Source organism: Marmota marmota, unplaced genomic scaffold, assembly GCF_001458135.2.
Source record: "Marmota marmota marmota unplaced genomic scaffold, marMar, whole genome shotgun sequence".
In the NCBI taxonomy this organism is placed as follows: domain Eukaryota; kingdom Metazoa; phylum Chordata; class Mammalia; order Rodentia; family Sciuridae; genus Marmota; species Marmota marmota.
In genome coordinates this window covers 5,173,352-5,192,743 of record NW_026000185.1, presented here as the reverse complement: position 1 = coordinate 5,192,743, position 19,392 = coordinate 5,173,352, and the positions used below count along the sequence as shown (strand labels likewise).

At 50.9% G+C, this 19,392-nt stretch overlaps 1 protein-coding gene across 1 annotated transcript in view; it reads left to right on the top strand.

The window, feature by feature from the left end:
* The window catches only part of Mgrn1 (mahogunin ring finger 1), a 45,186-nt gene that overhangs the window by 5,675 nt on the left and 20,119 nt on the right, over positions 1-19,392 (top strand). The window contains exons 3-5 of the mRNA XM_015490784.2: positions 14,455-14,573; positions 17,351-17,439; positions 17,956-18,102. Of these exons, the coding sequence (XP_015346270.2) occupies positions 14,455-14,573; positions 17,351-17,439; positions 17,956-18,102 (355 nt within the window). The remainder of the gene's footprint in view (positions 1-14,454; positions 14,574-17,350; positions 17,440-17,955; positions 18,103-19,392) is intronic.

Sequence of the window (19,392 nt, the reverse complement as noted above, 5' to 3'; positions counted from 1 at the left end):
GGTGGGCGCCGCGCTCCTGGCGGGTGGATGGCGGCTCTGGCGCGGCCGGGAAGGCGAAGCTGAGGAGGGGCAGGGCTGTAGGCCGAGCTGGAGAGCTGCGGAATGGCAGGGGGCGAGGGGACAGGGACTGCCTGACTTGTGGCTTAGGGACCTGAGCTACCAGGTGGAAGTGACTTTCCCAAGGACTCAGCGCCGGGAGGCACCGCTGGGACCAGGACCTGAGAAACCCTGTTCCCAGAGTGTGGCCCCCCTGAACTTTGAGCTCCAGTTCCTGGCTCTCCATCTCCTGTGGGGTGGTTTGCGGTGGAAAGGAGAGAATCCCGACCGTATGGGATATCCAGTGGGGCCCTCAGATGCTGGCTTCTGAGCAACCTGTCTAATGTGGGCTCTGTGTCTTGGGACCCCCACAGGCCAGATTTCCTTTGAGTGTGGTCCAGGACCACCTGCTCCTTCAAGTAGGGCATCTTGCTAAACATCCAAGGCTCCACTTCTGATCTGCTGAGACCTAGGAACCTGCCTTTTAAACCCATTCCCCGGGTGAGTCAGATGTCTTATCAAGTTTGAGAAAGTGCCTTGCCCTGGTTGAAAGAAGGTGAGGGTCAGTGGCTCTGGGAACACAAGGGCAGGAACTGGTCCAGCCTCCAGGTAGCCTTATGGGATGGAGTCAGCTGGTAACCTGCTGTTGCCTATTTGCAGGGAGAACTCCCTGCCTGCTGTGTCCCAGGCACAGCAGCAGAGCAGCCTGGACTGGTGTGGGTTGCAAGTCCTGGCATTTCCCTTGTAAGACTCTATGTGTGTTCTTTCTGTCTGTCAGTGGTCAAGCTGCTTAACCCCCTGTATCCTTTTCCTCATCTGTAAAATGGGCTGGTAACTTGTACCATGTTCAGAAGTCTTGCCTGGCACGTTAGAAATCTTCAGCAAATGTTAGTTGGTAAAACTAACATTTGAAAAGGAAACTAGGTGATTGGCCCAGACCCTAATAGATTTAGCAGTGGCATGACAGATGTCAGAAAGTTTACTGTGGCACATCCCATCACCTGGGACCTGACCACTGTTAATGTCCCATTGGACAAGACAACAAATATGTGGCACTTAGAGCACCACTTTCTGATTCCACTGTGGCAGATGTTGCCAATCATTCATGACATTCCTTTCCACTGAACCTGGACTGGTTTCAGAATCCATCACAGAACATCCCGCCAGCTGCCACTGATTGATTGGTGCTGGCACTGCAGGTGAAACCCATGGCCACTTGGGCCTTGTAGCCATGAATAGCAGAGTTCTGGGGTTGCCCAGTCCAAAGGCTGTCCTGTCTGGCTAATGTTTTTTCCCTTTCTGTTCCTAATTCTTCTAGGTGCCTTACACACGTTGTTCATCTGTCTTGGGGACATCAGGATCCTGGTCCTGTGTCTGGGGGTTTACTTGCTTCCCAGGTTCTTGAGAACCCGACAAGGTTGGGGAGAGTCACTGGAAAAAAGAAGGGACCTTATCAGTACTTCATTATTGTCCTGAGGGTGGATTGGGGACTGTAGAGAGTTTGGAGAGGGGTGCCCCTGTGGACTGTTCTGAGAAAATTGTCTTTTCAGGTCTGTCAGTTTTGATGAGGTCAAGAAGAATCATTGGGTGCTAGTGTGTTTTTAAGTCCTTGTTAACCACATCCAGTTTTCTTCCTTCATGGAACTTGCACCATGCTTTGGGATAGCTCTTAGCTTGAATTGAACAACATTTGGTTTGTTTTTATTGTGTTTCACTCTTAACAGTTTTATTGAGGTACAGTTTGTGCACCTTGCAGCTCATCCATTTTAAGAGAGTGACTGACGTGTAGCATCAGAGCTGTAGGTGTGTGGAGTCCTGCACCCACCACCACAGTTCAGACATCTCTTCACTCCCAGGTGTTTCTTTGTACTTGCTTGTGGTTAGTCTCTGTCCTCTGCTCCCACTCCAGCCCATGGCTGATCTGCTTTGTCTTTAAAATTTCCTGGACATCTCACATGAACAGAATCATGCAGCACAAGGGTTTCTTTCCGTGTGTCTGGCTTCTTAGCATAATGTTTTTGAGATTCATCCGTGTTGCAGCATGCATCTATACCTCTGTGTGGTGATGGTGTGTTTGTTCACTGATTAATGGACATTTGATTTGTTTCCTTTTTTTTTGGCTGTTAGAATCAGTGCTGCTTTAACATTCACATACAGTTGATATGAGCAATTGTGTGTTCATTTCTCCTAGCTGTAGGCCTAAACATGGAGTTATTGGGTCATATGGGAGCTATATGTTTAACCTTTTCGAGAACCTCCTAATCGTTTCCCAAAGTGGCTGCACTGTTTTGTATTTTTTCCTACCAGCAGCGTGTGAGGCAGCCAGTTTGTGCCCATCCTTGACAGTGCTTGTCCACCGCTCCGATTTCAGCCAACTTGGATGGGAAGTGAGACCCCACTGTGCTGGGGATTCGCATTTCCCTGGTCACTGGTGATGTTAAGCATCTTTTTGTGTGCTTAGTGGCCATTGTATTTGTGTGTGTGTGTGTGTGTGTGTGTGAGAGAGAGAGAGAGCTAGTTAAATCTTTTGTTTAGTTTTTAAAAATTGGATTATCTTCTTATTGAGTTTTCTAGGTATTCTGATACAGTTCCTTTGCCAGTCATATGATTTGCAAATATTTTACTATAGTCTGGTTTGTCGTTTGAAGAGCAAGTGTTCTTAGTTTTGATGAACTTCAGTTTCTCATCTTTTAAATGAATAGTGCTTTTAGAGTTATATTGAAGAAATATTTGCCTTGCCCAAGTCATAACCTAGCTTTTACTGACCCTGGGTTCAGTCCCCAGTACTGCCAAAGAGAAAAGCCATGGTTTGAGGGATGGTCAAGGCCATCTTTCACGTGTGGGACTCAGTTGCTTCACTATTGTGTGTTGTGAAGATGATCCTCTTCCCGTCAAGCTGCCTTCACACCTTTGTCAAAACTCAGTTATCACAGATGTGACAGGGCTTGTCCTGGCTCTCCACTCTGTGCTTTTGGCTCACGTGTCCATCCCAGTGCTTCCCCTCTGGCACAGCTTTGCCTCTCAGGGCATTGGACCATGTCTTGGAGAGACACATTTTGTCACAGCTAGGGACAAGTGTCGGTGCTGCTGGCATGGTGGGCAGAGGCCACAGGACAGTCCCAGTGCTGAGGCTGGGAAACCCTGGTCTGGCACACCGCAGCACCTGCTGTCCTCTGGCTTGCTGAGCCCGAGTTCTCCAGCTTTCTTCTCCGCACTTGTCCTGGGGATGCTCAGGTCCTGGATTCCTGTACAAGTTTTGCAGGTAGCTTATCAATTTCTACAAAGACAGTCTGCTGAATTTTGATAGGGATCACAGGATCACATCGAAGGTACAGATTGATGTTGGAGAGTTGCCATCTTTACCATGCTGATTCTGCGTCCGTGGACGTGGCCTGTCTGTGTTTATGGTGTGTCAGTATTTATCTGGATCTCTTACTTTTTGATTATACAATTTTTTTTTTTTTTAAAGGCACAAGTAGAGATTTATTTAGGAAGGCAAGGATCATGTGCTCCATGGGAAGAGTTGGGCTCTAGACAGTGAGGAGCTGAGGCAACTTTTTAAAGGCTAACAGCACTGGTGTCCCCAGTCTACAGGTGATATAAAGTCCCTTTCATACATTTATTTAATTAATAGTTGATTTTGATGAGAATATTAAAGACAATTAATGTATTAAGGTAATGGTACAGTCCTTGCAATCTGGGGAACTTGTTCTTGTCATATGCCTCTGATTGTTGGTGAGGACCCTGAGGTTCAGAGGTGACGGTGACTCACAGTGGGGTCAAGGTGGAACCAGATTTAAGGCCAGGCCCCCTGACTCCCAGCCTGATTCTGCCCACTTGCCTCCCTGTCCTGCCTGATAGGGACCTGGTGGCTACAAGGGACTACCCTGAGTTACTGCAGCTCTCTGTAAGCTGTGTCTGATGTGGCACTTTGTGCAGTGACCAGGCCGGGCCAGGGGACTCATGAGTTTGCTGAAGGGACTTCTGCGGGGCAGAGAGAGCAGGGTGAGGGGACCAGGACCTTCTGCAGGGCCAGGACTGCTGTGTCCCAGGCATGCCCGGGAGAGGCAGAGTAGGCACTTGCCTGGGCTTTTGCACTTGTTGGAGTGGAAGGTGTGGGGGCTTTGGGAACTGGGCACCTGGCTGCAGCACAGACTCCCCACTGGCGTTGAGCCCCAGTGCTGTGGTCGGTGGTCTGTGGTCATGGCGGTAACAGCAACCGTGAGGGCTTTGCTTGGAGGCCTGTGTTGTCCGTGCAAGGCTGGCCCTGTTTTCACATTGTGTGTGTGGAGTCTGAAGTATAGACAGGCACTGCCCCTGGCTGGTCACCCAGCGAGGTACAGAGCAGGTGTGAGGGCACCACAGCCAAATCCTTAAAGAAATGACGGTGTCCAGCATGTAGAGTGATGCCAACTGTCTGCCTTGCTGCTTGAGCACCACTCTGGGACCAGGTCACCCAAAGAAGTGGTGGAGGAGGGGTGCTCAGACCTGTGGCCCCCATGCTGGGCGGGGGTGTTGGTGCTCTCTTGGTGCTCTGTTCCTTTTGTGGCTGGGTGGTATTTGGCTGCCTGCATTGTTTATCATCTGTCTGAGGACATGGGATAGTTTCTGGGACAGACTTTCTCCATGCACCCAGAGAACTTGCTGTGGCTTCACTTTTCCCTATTTTGTAAAAGAGGCCAATTCCCAGTGTCCCTCTGCCTAGGTGTCCAGTTCCCAGTGTCCTTGTCTGGGCTGGGGCTCTCTGCAGCTCTGTGCTCATGGGGCCTCTGTAAGAGGCAGAAGACAAGAATCCTTGCCCACAGGGTGCGCACAGCTCAGTGGCAGAGTGCTTGCGTAGCATGCTTGAGGCTCTGGGTTCCCTCCCCAGTGCTGCACCAAAAAAAAAAAAAAAAAGTTTAAATGTAAAGAGGTGTGGTGGTGTGTGCCTGTAATTCCAGCTTCTCCAGGCCGAGGCAGGAGGGTCTCTTAAGCCAAACAAATAAGACAAGACCTCCCCCAGGAAGCCAGGTTTTCTCTTCCCAGGAGGGCTCCCCGCTCCCCTCCTCTTTTCTTGTCTGATATAGTCAAGACCAAGAAGCTGTTTGGGAGTTATTTTGGGGTGTGTGTAGGAGGGTACAGGGGTTTCCACCCAGGGCTTTGTGCACATAAGTGCTCTACCACTAAGCTATATCCCCAGCCCCCTTTTTTTTTATTATTATTGTTTTGAGATAGGGTGTTGGGTTTGCAGTAAAATGTGAGTGTCCCTCGTTATTGAAGCCCAGTCCATCCACAGGAGCTCTGCTGACTTTGCCTGGCCTTGACCTGGCTCTGGGTCTGCACCAGGGACTCAGAACCTCCTGGGTTGCATTCCTGAGCCTGGTCACAGCTGAGCTGGAGGTTTTTGTGGTGGCCACTGCCATCCAGCGCCTGAATCTTTCTGCACCAGCCTGCCCTCTAGAGAATCATAGTCCAGGCTGAGAGAGCTCTGGGGACCTTAGGAGTAGGCTAGCCAGGTGGCCTAGGGTCCTGTGCTGGGAGCTGGCAGTGAGGCCCTCTTCCCAGGGTGAGGCAGGCTTTGTTCTGAGCTGTGTGTGGGAGCCAGTGTGTGCTCATCCTCCTGGCTTGGGACCACCCAGGGTGCTGTGGAGTTGTAGATCAACCTGGGCTCTCACTGGGGGCTTGCACTTCACGCCTGGGAGCAGCTGGTCAGTGTGCTGAGGAGAGCACTGGCTTTGGTCCTGATGCTGTGCCAGAAGTTTCCTATGTGGCATTGGCCAGTCACTTGCCTGCCATGGTCCCAGCTTCCCACCTAAAGCCCAGGGGGGCTCTGTTTCCCCAGAACTCTTTTGGGTCTGATGGTGTCGGCCATGGGAGTCAGCAGGGTGTGGCCTGGCCCTGGCCCAGCTGGCCTTTGTTTTTCATGGGGCCCAGAAGTTCTCTGGGAAATGTCCTGCATTTCCTGGATGACCCTGGGTGGTGACTGCTTCTGCCTGTACAACCTCAAACCAAGCATGGCCACCGTCTGGGCCTGTGAGGTCACACTCAGCTTGGCTTCCTGTGGCCTTCCACTGGGTTCAGTGCAGCCTTCCAGCTGCTTTCCTCTGAGTGGTTTGTGAAGTGGAGGGTGGTGTTGGGTCGCCTCCTCCCTCCCTGCCTAGCCTGGCTCAGTGCAGGGTGTATGGCTGTGGGATTGTCCCCTTGCCAGCTGCCCCTGCATCCCCCCAGCTCCTCTACACTCAGCCGCCCCCTGGCCCGGGCACCTGGGCCTCCCTGGGGGCCATGGAGGCTGTTTTCTGAAAGGCACTACCAAGACTGGGGAGGGCAGCTCTTCTGCTCCCCCAGACTAGGTGCCGTAGCTTATGGAGATGTGTGAACCAGTCTTTGCTGGGTCTCCGTTGTCCCCAGCTCACGGTGGTGCATTGCTCCTCCTCCCTGCCATGGCAGTGCTCTGGCCTTCAGGGTCTCCCCTCTGCAGGTGGGATATCAGGGTTCCAGCCAGTGTTGACTTCCTGTCCCATGTTACAGGTGGGGACAGGGAGGCTAGAGAGGTGGTAGCCCAGAGTCACCCAGCTGGAGTGTAGTGGGGCTGAGGGCACAGCGGCAGGCAGAAACATGCTGTCGTGGGCACACATGTGGACTCAGCTGGGGGATCATAAGTGGGGTGACTAGAGCCAGGTAAGACCCCCTCCAACACCACAGGCTGTGGGGGCTGCCCTCCCTGCCTACCATGTGGGATGATGTGGGGCCAGGAGGGGCATTCCTGAGAGCAGCACTTCCAGGACCTGTGATGTTCTCATCTCACAAGTCCAGGGCCCAGCAGATTTAGTGGCACAGGCACCAAGTCAGCTGGTAACCTGGTGACTGGGAACACCTGTCCAAGTAGAGAATGAGAGGAATTTCCAGCAGGTGGAGCCAGTGAGCCCTTGCCTGCCACCAGCTGGCCTGTAAGGCTCCTTTCCCCTTGGTGGGAGCCATGACCCAGGCAGCCCAGCGCATCACCTGGCCCAAAGGCTTTCTTCGGAAGGGTGCCCTGGGCATCTTTGTTAATGGCATGGTTTGCCTGGCGTGGTTGAGGACGTAGGGAGTTCCAGTGAAGATGCCACCTCTTGGCTGTGTGTTTTGAGTGGGTTACTTGACCCTGCTTGCCCGGGATTCTTGGTGTCATCCACCTTCCCTCATCCACCTCCTGGGTGGGGCCAACCTGGTGGTCACAAGGGGGTGGGATTGTGGCCACTTGTAAGTGGCGTCTGGTCTCAGGCAGAGGGAGGACAGAATGTAACCAACTCTGTGAGGAAAGCTGAGACTGTGCAAGATGCTAGTCAGGGCAGGAGGATTTGACAGCCACCGTGCAGCTGGCCTACAGGTGGTCAGGGTTGCTTTTCCTGAGGTTGAGTCTTAAGGCCACAGTAGCAGGGGAGGCTGAGCGCAGAGCTGTGGCTAGCACCGGCTGCAGGGACTAGCGCCTGGGGCAGTGACCAGCACAGGGGCAGGCACAGCAAGTGTGTGGCAGCCTAGGTGGGTCAGACACTTGGAACCCACATTGTGGGACAGGTGGCTCTTGGGCCTTGGGGCCAGTATGTCCCAGCACCAAGATGCTCAGTGACCTTCCACATCTGCTGTCTTGTGGCTGTTGAGGTGTCCCACATGAATTTGGGTACAAATGCTCCTCAAGAGTCCAGACCAGGAATCTCTGAGCTGGTGCGTCCCAAGCTCAGGCCTCTGGTAAACTGGATATAATGAAAACTGGGTAGTGGAAGGTTAGGGTGACATCTGTGGCCATTCACCTTCTCACTGTCCAGGTCACCTAGTGCCTGTAAATAGGAACAGAGTCTGCATCCTCAGGCAGGGAGGAGATGGACCATCTGAGCTTGAGTCCCAGTGACAGGGCAGATGGGGAGACGGAGAAGCTCTTCCAGCCAAGGTGTTTAAGGACTGCCCCCAGGCTCTGGGCTCCAGGAGCGTCTGCCTCATAGCTGTGGCCAGAGAAGGGTTTCCAACTGTTCTCATAGGAAAGACCTTCATGTAGCTCTTTGTGGATGAACAGCTGCCCGTTGTGATTGGCAGTGGCTCCACTGGCCACTAGAGTCCACAGGGTTGAGCCCCAGATCAAACTTCTGTGCTCAGTTTTCTGAGTGGGAAGCAGGGCTGCTGGAGAGCCCCAGCTCACGCCTGCCTCAGCTCACGCCCACCCCAGCAGATGTGGGGAGCCAGTGCCTGTGACCTTCGGCATCTGTCACATCTTCCTTCTTATTTCTCACCCTCACCTCCTTTTCCTTTTTTCTCCCTCCCTCCTGGCAGCTCTGCCACCTCCTCTTAGTCCTGAGGTGTGTGTGTGTGTGTGTGTGCACATGCAGACATACGTGCAGACATGTTTAACACACGGGCATGTGCACACACAGTTCACATGCATGTGTGTGTTTCTGTTTATACCCATACATACATACAGATCCTTCCAGGAACTGCTACCAGTTTCCCCATGCACACATTCCTTCCTTAGAAATTCCCTTTTAAAAAAATATGAGCAGTGGTACATATGCACAATGGAATATTACTCAGTTATAAAGAAGAAAGAAATTATGGCATTTGCTGGTAAATGGATGAAACAGAGAATTATCATGCTAAGTGAAATAAGCCAATTCCAAAAAACAAATGGCCTAATGTTCTCTCTGATATGAAGATGCTGACTCACAATGGAAGGGGGAGGTTCACCAAATTGGAGGGGGGAAGGGGCGGATGGGAACAGGAAAGACAGTAGAATGAATGGACATCACTTTCCTGTGTTCATTTATGAATACACCTTCATATGAATACACCTTCAGTGTAACTCCATACCATGAACAATCACAAGAGTGGGAAGTTATACTCCATGTATGTGTGATATGACAAAGTACAATCTACTGTCATAACTAAAAAGAACAAGTAAAAAAAAAAGTGATCATACAAAAATATAAGCTGGGCCCACTGGTGCACTCCTGTAATCCCAACTACTCCAGTGGCTGAGGCAGGAGGATTGCAAGTTCAAGGGCAGCCTCAGCAATGTAGCAGGATCCTGCTCAAAAAGAGCTGGGGAAGCAGTTCAGTGGTCAAGTGCCTGCCTAATGTGTGTTGAGGTCCACTTCCCAGCACTGAAAGATAAAAGCAACACAGAGAATAATGTAACAAATGCATAATTAACTTAATGCATAATTCACAGTTAACACTTATTTGTTTATCTACTTTCTTGGGGAAAAATAAAGGGATAGCAGTTCCCCAGCGCCCATCACGTCTCCCTGGCCCTGGGTGTGACCTTCCTTGCCTTCTTTCTGCATGTGTGGGTGTCCACCCGTGAGCTCCAGGATGCTCTGTGACATGGGTCCCCTTCCTCCTTGTCTGTCAGCAGCTGCAGGCCTGTGCCGTCCCGTGTCAGCTCTGGATGCGTGCAGTCCTGGCTCAGTCCCAGCTGGTGAGCAAGGTGGTCCCAGCCTGTGATGGCCCCTGCCACTGTGCACTTCCCTATTGACAAGGATGGGATGGGACTTTTTTTTTTTTTTTTTTAAATTAATGCTTGAAAGTCTTATTGATTATACTGTGCATTTCTGCAACCTAGATGTGTACTTAAATTGTAATTAGAATCTGAAAAAATCAATAATGCTCTGAGAGAATTTAACTTATAGCTTCAGTGGCTGTTACAAATTCCCAACCAATTAACACAAATAGCTACCATTTTTACCAATAGCAAGCAAAAATGCCAAAATATGTTGACAACATATTTCTGAAGTGGTTGGGCTACTTCCCCCCTTGGTTAGTTCAGTTCATTCATGTCCTGACAGTTAAATATAACCTAGTTCTGGAACAGTACACATTTCAGCATCAATTCTAGCTCTTTTTATTCTTTCTGCGTTCTGGGGATTGGATCCAGAGCCTTGCACTTGCTAAGGCAAGACTCCATCTCCGAGGTAACAGGCCCAGCCTTTTTTAGTTTTCATTTTGAGACAGAATCTGTCCAAATTGTCCAGGCTGGCTTCTTCCTGCCTCAGCCTCCCAAGTAACTGGGATTACAGGCATGCACGACCGTGTCCCCTAGTACTATTTTTTATGTAGAGAAACCGTGATCCCATAAACAAGTAAATGAGAATTAACAAGGTTTTGATAATCCATAGCATCTAATTCCAAGTTACTTGGCAAAAATCCTGATATAGACCTAGTATCAAAACAAGTCGAAAGCTGGGTGCGGTGGCACACCCTGTAATCCCAGCGACTTGGGAGGCTGAGGCAGGAGGATTGTGAGTTCAAACCCAGTTTCAGCAACTAAGTGAGACCCTGTCTCTAATAAAATTACAAAAAAGGGCTGGGGATGTGGCTTGGTGGCTAAGCATCCCTGGGTTCAATCCCTGGTACCAAAAACAAACAAACAAAAAAAAACCCAAAACAAATTGAAGGACCCTACAGCTCAGGAAATAATACCAAGAGTTAAGAAATTCAGTGACATCAAATTGAGAAGCTTCTGTACAGCAAAGGAAACATTAGGAATGTGAAGAGAGAACCCACAGAATGGGGGAAAAATCTTTGGTAGGTACTTTTCTGTCAGAGGATTAATACATAGAATATTAAAAAAAAAAAAACACTGTACCTCAAAAATTCAGATAACCCAGTTAATAAATGGGAGAATGAACTAGACACTTTTCAAAAGAAGAAATACAAATGGTCAACAAATACATGAAAAAATGTTCAACATCCTTAGCAGTTAGGGAAATGTAAATCAAAACTACATTGAGGCCTGTAATCCCAGCAGCTCAGGAGGCTGAGGCAGGAGGATGGTGCCAGCAAAAGCAAGGCACTAAGCAAATCAGTGAGACTCTGTCTCTAAAATACAAAATAGGGCTGGGGATGTGGCTCAGTGGTTGAGTGCCCCTGAGTTCAATCCCTGGTACCAAAAAACCAAAACAACAACAACAAAAAAACTACACTGAGATTTCATCTCACTCCAGTCAGAATGGCAGTCATCAAAATTCAAACAGTGAAGGGGCTAGGGTTGTGACTCAGTGGTGGAGCCCTTGCTTAGCATGTGTGAGGCACTGGGTTCGATTCTCAGCACCACATACAAATAAATATAAAGGTCTACCAACAACCAAAAAATATATTTTAAAAATGCAAACAATGATAAATGCTGGAGAGGATGTGGAGAAAAAGAAACACTTTTACACTGTTGGTGGGACTGAAAATCAATACAACTACTATAGAAGTCAATTTGGAAGCTCCGCAAAAGACAACATATGGAACTACCATATGACCCAGCTATACCACTCCTCAGTTTTATCCTAAAGAATTGAGGTCATTGTATACTACAGTGATACACACACCCATGTTTATAGCAGCACAATTCACAATAGCCAAACTATGGAACCAGAGTAGGTGTCTGTTAGCAGATGAATGGATAAAGAGAATGTGATATAGCCAGGCATGTAATCCCAGTGGCTCTGGAGGCTGAGCAAGGAGGGTTGCAGTTTCGAAGCCAGCCTCAACAATTTAGTGTGGTTGTAAGCAACCTAAGGAGACCCTGTCTCAAAAAATAAAAAGGGCTGGGGGTGCAGCTCAGTGGCTAACCTTGGTTTCAATGATACCCCCCCCCAAAAAAGGGGGAGATACACATTCACACAAACATAATGGAGTTTCATTCAGCTGTAAAGAAAAAATGAAATTATGTCATTTGCAAGAAAATGGATGGAACTAGAGAGAGTCGTGTCTTCACTCACGTGGAAGCTGGAGAGAAAAAAGGAAAAGATGGGCGTGGGGGCCGGAGATCTCATGAGAATCAAAGGGAGATTGAAAGAGGAAAGTGGGGCTGGGGCTCAGCGGTAGAGCACGCACCTAGCACGTGTGAGGCCCTGGGTTTGATCCTCAGCACCACATAAAAATAAATAAAGGTATTATGTCAACTACAACTAAAAAAAAAAAAGAAAGAAATTAAAGTTTAAAAAAAAAATAGGAAAGGGACCAGGGTCGGGGGTGGTAAAGAGGGAGACGTGCTGGGGCATGATATTGGCCAAATTTCATGTGGCATGTGTGAATATGTAACAATGAATCCCATTGGTATGTGCGACTACAATGCACCAATAAAAACAGGTAGAAAACAAAAACAGTGAGGGTATACCAGCCGACAGCGCGAGATCAGGCCCTTCCCCTTCTGAATGCTTCTGTTGAGGTGTATGCTCACAGCATTAGGTCCACCTTTGTGTCTTGTACTTCAGGTGACCTCCATCCTTCTTATCCTGGAAAGTGGTTCCAATTCTGTATTATTGTAACCACTGCCAACAATCCTCCTGTCCCAGGTCTCAGATCTTTTTTGTCAGGGTAGGGGGTACTGGGATTGAACTCAGGGGCACTCAATCACTAAGTCACATCCCTAGCCCTTTTTGGTATTTTATTTAGAGTCAGGGTCTTGCTGAGTTTCTTAGCGCCTCACTGTTGCTGAAGCTGGGTTTGAACTCACAATCCTCATGCCTCAGCCTCCTGAGCTGCTGGGATTACAGGCATGTACCACTGGCTCAGGTCCAGATCTTTTAAAAATAGTTTGTTGTTTGCAAGTAATGTATGTTAGATGTAGACAACTCATAAAAAATACTTAAAGCAAACAAGAAGTAGTAATTGCCTATTGCATCTTGATCCAGAGATATGAGTTTGTAGCATCTGTTCTGCTGAAGAGCAGAAGGCCTAAAACTACCCTGACTTTGGAGCCCCTGGGGTATAGGCCATCAGAACGTGTAGGGTGAGGCAGCGAGCGTGTGGAGGGAGAGTACTAGCCAAGCAGTGCGCGCCAAGCAGATACAGGGTGCAGCCTGCAGACATACGTTTATTTATTTTGGGTAATGGGTGTTCAACCCAGGGATATTTTACCCCTGAGCCATCTCCCCAACCCTTTCTATTTTTTATTTTGAGACAGGGACTCACTAAATTACATAGGGCCCTGCTGAATTGCTGAGACTGGCTTTGAATTTGAGGTCCTCCTGTCTCAGCTTCCCGAGCCACTGGGATTACAGGCGTGCACCACCATGCCAGACTGGAGGTCACAAACTGAAGAGGAATAGCCCAGGAAGGCCTTGCTGGAAAGGGTGTTTTTTTCCACGTGGCTCATTGTGTGCTGACCTGTTTTGTGGAACACTGGGTGGTGGTCCACAAAATCCAGGGGTCGTGTTTGGTTAACCGAGCACCACTATTCTATTCTTTGTGTTGGGCTGCACTTGTCTCAATTCCTGGTCTGTGTGGCCTAGGGCTGAGTTGAGGTTAGGCCCCTTCCTGCGGTTGCTGGGGAGGAGCTGTGGCCTCATCACTCAGGCCTGGCCAGCCTTTGTGGTCATGACTCCCATAACAGGCTGCAGTTCTCAGGAAGGGCACATATCCCTCAAGGTGCCCCTGGTTACTTGAGGGCCACAGAATTCTCCCTGGGGGCCCCAGGAAGGACCCATATGGGCTCCTGGATATAGAAGTCCCTGCTGCTCATGAGCCCAGGGATGCACTATCTGAGCATCCCCCAATTCAGAGGCCCCGAGGTCACCTGGACCCTCCTATTAGGTCCTCTGTGCTGCAGCAGGGTGGGCAGGCGTCAGGGCAGGAAGCTTGTAGAGTCACTCTCCTGGTTCTCCAACAGAGCTGGTAGCTGAGTTCTTTTAGGTGGACGGGTATCTGACATCTCCCAAGAGGAGCGTGTGTTCGGCATCTGAGTGCCAGGGACGGGCAGGAACTGCTGTAGCCTCAGTTTTTGTGGAAAGCCGGGCACGACTGAAGTGACCAGATCCATGTAGTTGTCAGCCGTGGTCATAACTGAGGGGATGTCTTTGGGCCTCCTGTTTTTGGGCTCTGCCTTGGTCTGAGGTCAGGGAATGTCTGTTTCCTGGGGCAGCTATGACAGATGACCACTAAGAGTGGCTTGAAACAACAGCAGTGTTTGTGTGGTTCTGGAACCCAGAAGTCGAGGCCTCAGTGGGGCTGTCCTCCCCCTGGAGGCCCTGTGTCCCTGGTCACTCCTGGGCTTCTGTCCCTTTAATCCCTGCCCTGTCGTCACATTTGTGTGTTTCTTTGTCCACACCTCTCCTTTCTCCTGGAGCAGAACAGGCACTGGACTGAGGATCATCCCAACCTAGTTAGGACCTCATCCTCACTTGCTGCCTGTGTCTGCAGAGACTGTTTCTAAACGAGGTCACGCGCAAGGGTAGGGTGTTACCTGGGCGTGTCCTTGCCAGGTATACGGCTCGGTCCACTACAGAAGGAACCCATGTGGGAGTTTAGAATGGCTGGTGGGCCTGGAGCGGAGGGGCCAGAGGCTGGTGGGCAGCCTTGGAAGGAGTGAGGCTGGAGGATGGCTGTGGGCCAGGCGCACTGGCTTCCTCAGGATGGATCCTGCCCCAGGGCCAGGCTTCTTGAGCATCATAACCTGCAACTCCTGTTTCCTTTTTTAAACAGGAAACTACTTTGCCTCACACTTCTTCATGGGAGGTGAGAAATTTGACACCCCCCACCCTGAAGGCTACCTTTTTGGAGAGAACATGGATTTGAACTTCCTGGGCAGCCGCCCAGTCCAGGTAGATCCCAGTGGGACTGGCTCTTATGGCCGTGGGGTGGGCGGCCCTGCTGTGAGGATGAGCAAGCACTGAGTCACCCCAAGTGGGCAGAGTTCCTGCGAGGCTACAGCTGAATGAAGTGGGGTGTGGGTGATGGGGTGCATCCCTACACTGCTTCAGGAGGTCAGCCAGCCGGGTGGGTCCCTGTGGGATGAGTAGCCATTATTGAACTGGTATTCAATGGGGAGGTGTTCAGCAACCCCATTCCGTAGAATAGCACGCAAGAGATATGATCCCAAGAAGGGAATATGGCTTCTAGATATTTCTCACTAGGCAGCAGAGAAGTGCATGTACATAGCTGTGCACACACGTGGCACCTGTTGTGTGCCTAGGGGTCTTTTGGGGCTGGGGGCAGAAGTCAGATCCTTCCCCTGTTCCCTAGTGTGGGTGTGTTCCAGATCATAAAGAAGAGAACATTTGATTTGCAGCGCAGTGGTACACACCTGTAATCCTATTAGCTCAGGAGGTTGAGGCAGGAGGATCCCAAGTTCAAGGACAGCCTGAGCAATTTAGCAAGACCCGAAGCAACTTAGTGAGACCTTGTCTCAAAATAAAAAATAAGGGCTGGAGATGTGGTTCTGTGGATAAGTGCTCCTGAATTCAATCTGAGTACAAAAAAAGAAGGAAAGGAGGGGAAGGAGGAGGAGAAGAAAAAACATTGGACCAAAGGGTGGTCAGATGAGAGAGTGATGGGTGTCTCGGTGGTAGAGCGCTTGCCTAGCATGTGTGAGGCACTGGGTTTGATCCTCAGCATAAAAATAAATAAATAAAATAAAGATATCGTGTCCATACAACTAAAAAATATTAAAAAAAGAAAAAGAGAGAGTGTGTGTGACGGGAGGGGAGGGCCTGCTGCAGAAGCCATAGCTGAGTTGAGTTGTAATGGGTGGGACAGAGTCCCCTAGGAAGAGCAGGGTGGCAGGGGCACTGGAGTGGCCTGGACCAGGCTCCTGACAGGCGGTGCATCTGTGAGTCCAGCAGGGCTCTGTAGGCTGACTTGGGCAGAGGAGGTGAATGGGTGTAGGTGTCCAGGGGCCAGTGGCAAGGAGGGCAGGTGGGTGTTGCAGCAAACCCTCAGGAAATGAGGGAAGGTCCTCCTGGGGCAAGAGAGGCATCCTGGTGTGTTGTGGAAATCTCTGAGGACAGAGGGTGGAGCCAAGGAAGGTACAAGGAGCCAGGAGCCGTTGGCTCACGTGGAAACTCTGGGAAAAGCTGCGTTGGGGCAGCAGTTCTGAGGGTGTACAAGAAGGAGTCCTTGGGAGGCAGAGGACTAACTGAGATGGTCAAGGCCGTGAGGCTGGGCAGGCCTGGGTGTGATGACTAGGAAGGAAATACCTGAGCCCAGGTTTTTGTCTGTTTGCTTGGTGTGGTTTGGTTATAGGGCCAAGAGTGGTGGCACACACCTATAACCCCAATGATTCGGAGGGCTGAGGCAGAAGGATCCCAACTTCAAGGTCAGCCTGAGCAACTTAGCTAAGCAACTTAGGGAGACCCTGTTTCAAAATAAATAAATCTTTAAAAAGGACCAAGGATGTGGCTCAGTGGTTAAGTTGCCCCTGGGTTCAGTCCCCAGTACCAAAACAAAAAATGGTTTGCTTACTGGGTATTGAACCCAAGGACAATTTACCACTGAGCTATATCCCCAGCCCTTTTTATGTTTTAAAAATTAAAAAAAAAAAAAATTTGTTTTCACAGTTGTAGATGGACAGCATGCCTTTATTTTATTTGCTTATTTTTGTGTGTTGTGCTAAGGATCGAACCCAGTGCCTCACACATGCTAGGTAAGCGGTCTGCCACTGAGCCCCAGCCCCAGCCCCCTTTTTTATTTTTTATATTGAGACAGGGTCTTGCTGAGTTGCTTAGGGCCTTGCTAAATTGCTGAGACTGGCCTTGAGCTTGCAATCGTCCTACCCCCGCAGCCTGCCCAGCTGCTGGGATTACAGGCGTGCATTACTGTGCCCAGCTGAGTCTGAGTTTTTAAATGATGGAGAAGGGCCAGGCAAGACCCTGAACCCTGTCCCCCTAAGGCTGCTGCCTCCTGGGCATGTCTGGGGCCTGGCATGCATCCTCTAGACCAGGGCTCTCCAGACTGCTTTGGAAACACAGCATCTGGTTGATGTGAAACCTTGGTCATGGGATGCCTTGCAGGTGAAGGGCAGGGCCAAGTGCTGCCCTCCTATCTGTGGGACCTGCAGGCACAACAGGAGCTCCTGCCCAGGCTGGGCTCACGCAGGCCTCCTGCAGATGTGTTTTAACTTTACTTTTTTGAGACCACTGTGGATGCTCCCTCAGTTGTGAAAGTAGCATGGAGTGTGTGTGTGCCTCCGTGTTTCCCCAGGGCAGCATCGTGCCTGCGGTTCCAACTCCACCGGCCTCACATGCACCTATGTCTGTGCTCAGGTGTTGTGGTCTGCTACCTTCTTCATGTCCTGCAGGAGTGAAGCCTGAGAGCCCAGCCTTGGTGGCCTCCCCTGGGGATCCATCTGGCCAGGTCGAGTTGCTGAAGGTCTTTCCTGAGTACCCAGGTCACTTGGGGCAGTGCCAGGCTTAGCCTGAGTGCTGGTTGTGTGACTGTGGTTTCCTTCAGGGTAAACAAGAGTGACAAAAGTGACAAGCCAGGGTCTGGCACAGCCCTTCAGAGACCAGAGCCCAGGAGCCTGTTGGAGCCGGGACTCCTGCTCCTGTCCTGTGCCCTCCCCAGGGACTCACCTGGGATTACTGTGGGTTTTCTCTCCTAGTTCCCCTACGTCACTCCTGCCCCCCATGAGCCGGTGAAGACGCTGAGGAGCCTGGTGAACATACGCAAAGACTCCCTCCGGCTTGTGAGGTAAGCTGTTGTCCTGCCTGCTGGCTGGCATCCTAGGCCTGTGGCTTGGGAAGAGGAGGGTGCTGGGTGGGCCAGGTTCCATCCTCTATGTGGAGTGAGGGGGCACAAACAAGAGTTTGTAGGAACTTGATCCTTTAAGTCAGCTGCCTGTACCCCCCCCCGCCCCTGTCTCTTGGGGACCAGGGGCAGTGTCTGGAGACACCTGAGGCTGAGTGCCACTGGCATTTGATGGGTGGCGATCAGGGAGGCTGCTCAGTTTCCACCGTGTGCAGGGCACCCCACAGTCAGTTGTTACCCAGCTCCAGACGATGCAGGTCCAGACGCTACTTGAGGTCCCAAGGTATCTGGGCTGTCTCTAGCCAAGAGATGGTCCCTGTTTCCAGGGCAGGAAGAAAGGGAAGTAGAGCCTGGTTGTTGGGTCCCAGCATCCCGCCAAGGGGGGCCTCCACAAGTGCAGCAGGAACAGACATGTCCAAGCAGCTGACCCTGCGCTCCCTCCTTCTGCTCCTTGGGTAGGTACAAAGACGACGCCGACAGCCCCGCTGAGGACGGTGAGAAGCCCCGCGTGCTGTACAGCCTGGAGTTCACCTTTGATGCCGACGCCCGTGTGGCCATCACCATCTACTGCCAGGCCGTGGAGGAGTTCCTGAATGGCATGGCAGTGTGAGTCCCTGGGTGCAGCTGACCCACATGGCCTCGTCTCTTACTGACCACAGGGGGATCTGTGGGCGTCCCCTGTGCTCTCAGCACTTGGTTACGTTTTGTTTGCTTCCTTCCTTTGGTGAGGCCTTAGGCAGGCTCCACCCCTGCGCTGCGCCTCAGACCTGTTTTGGTACCTGGAGGTTACTAATGAGTGCAGGACACAACCTCTCTGCCTCCTGGAGTGGGAATGAAAGTCCAGACTCTGGTCAGACTTGGTCTTTCTGGTGACCAGCTGCCTCCAGGAGCCCACCCAGAGTCACCTCCTTAGAACAAAGACTCTCTGTCACCCAGCAGGTTCCAAGGGAGGGAGAACTCCAAGCTGGGAACCTGGGCAGAGACCAGGTACATAGACATATATATATTTTTGGTACCAGGGATTGAACCCAGGAGAGCTTAATGACTGAGCCACATCCCAGCACTTTTTATTTTTTGAGACAGGGTCTCCCTAAGTTGCTGAGGCTGGCCACTTGCCATCTTCCTGCCTCAGCCTCCCAGATGTTGGGATTATAGGTGTGCACTACTGCACTGGTCCAAATATATATTTTTTATCATGTCACAATGACAAATTTGAACTTTCGGGGATTTTTGTTTTAAAGTAAGAGTTCTGCTGGTCCCAGGGATTTGCAACCTGCAACTTAACTGCAGCTGTGGCAGAGTGGCCCCAGCCTGCAAGGCCACCCTGGGCCTTAGTGACCTTGTGGACAGGCAGAAACATGCTGACACCTCAGGGAAGACCCGATAAGGCCAGGTTTGGATTGGGCACAGAGTGGGGTCTCAGACCTTGGGCTTGAGGCTCACTCTTTCTGGGAATGAGGGTGGCTGAGCTGCTCCCTTAAGTCTAGGGTCCCCCATGCACTATCCCTCATGCCCATGGGTGCCGTAAGCAGCCCGTTGTGAGCTCAGCAGGAGTGCTCTATCAGGCAAGGACTTGGACACCCTTCTTTCCCCCAGGGACTTGGGGCCTGGGCTCCGGGCAGCCAGCAGTCTCCCTGGGCAGCTTTCCAGGGGAAAGAGGTGCCTTGTTCCAGACCGTTCACCTTGAGGCTCCACTTTGACCCCAACACTTGGTTCTTCTTCTAGTGATTCCTAGTGATGCCTGAGTACATACTTATCATCAGCAGGGGATTTGGAGGTGCAGGAGTATCTGGATGGCAGTGCCAGCTCCCTCTCCTCTCCTCACACCCCATGAGGCCTGGGGCACGCATGGTGACCTGCTGCAACCAGAGAGCCAGCAGGATGTTCGGGGCCCTG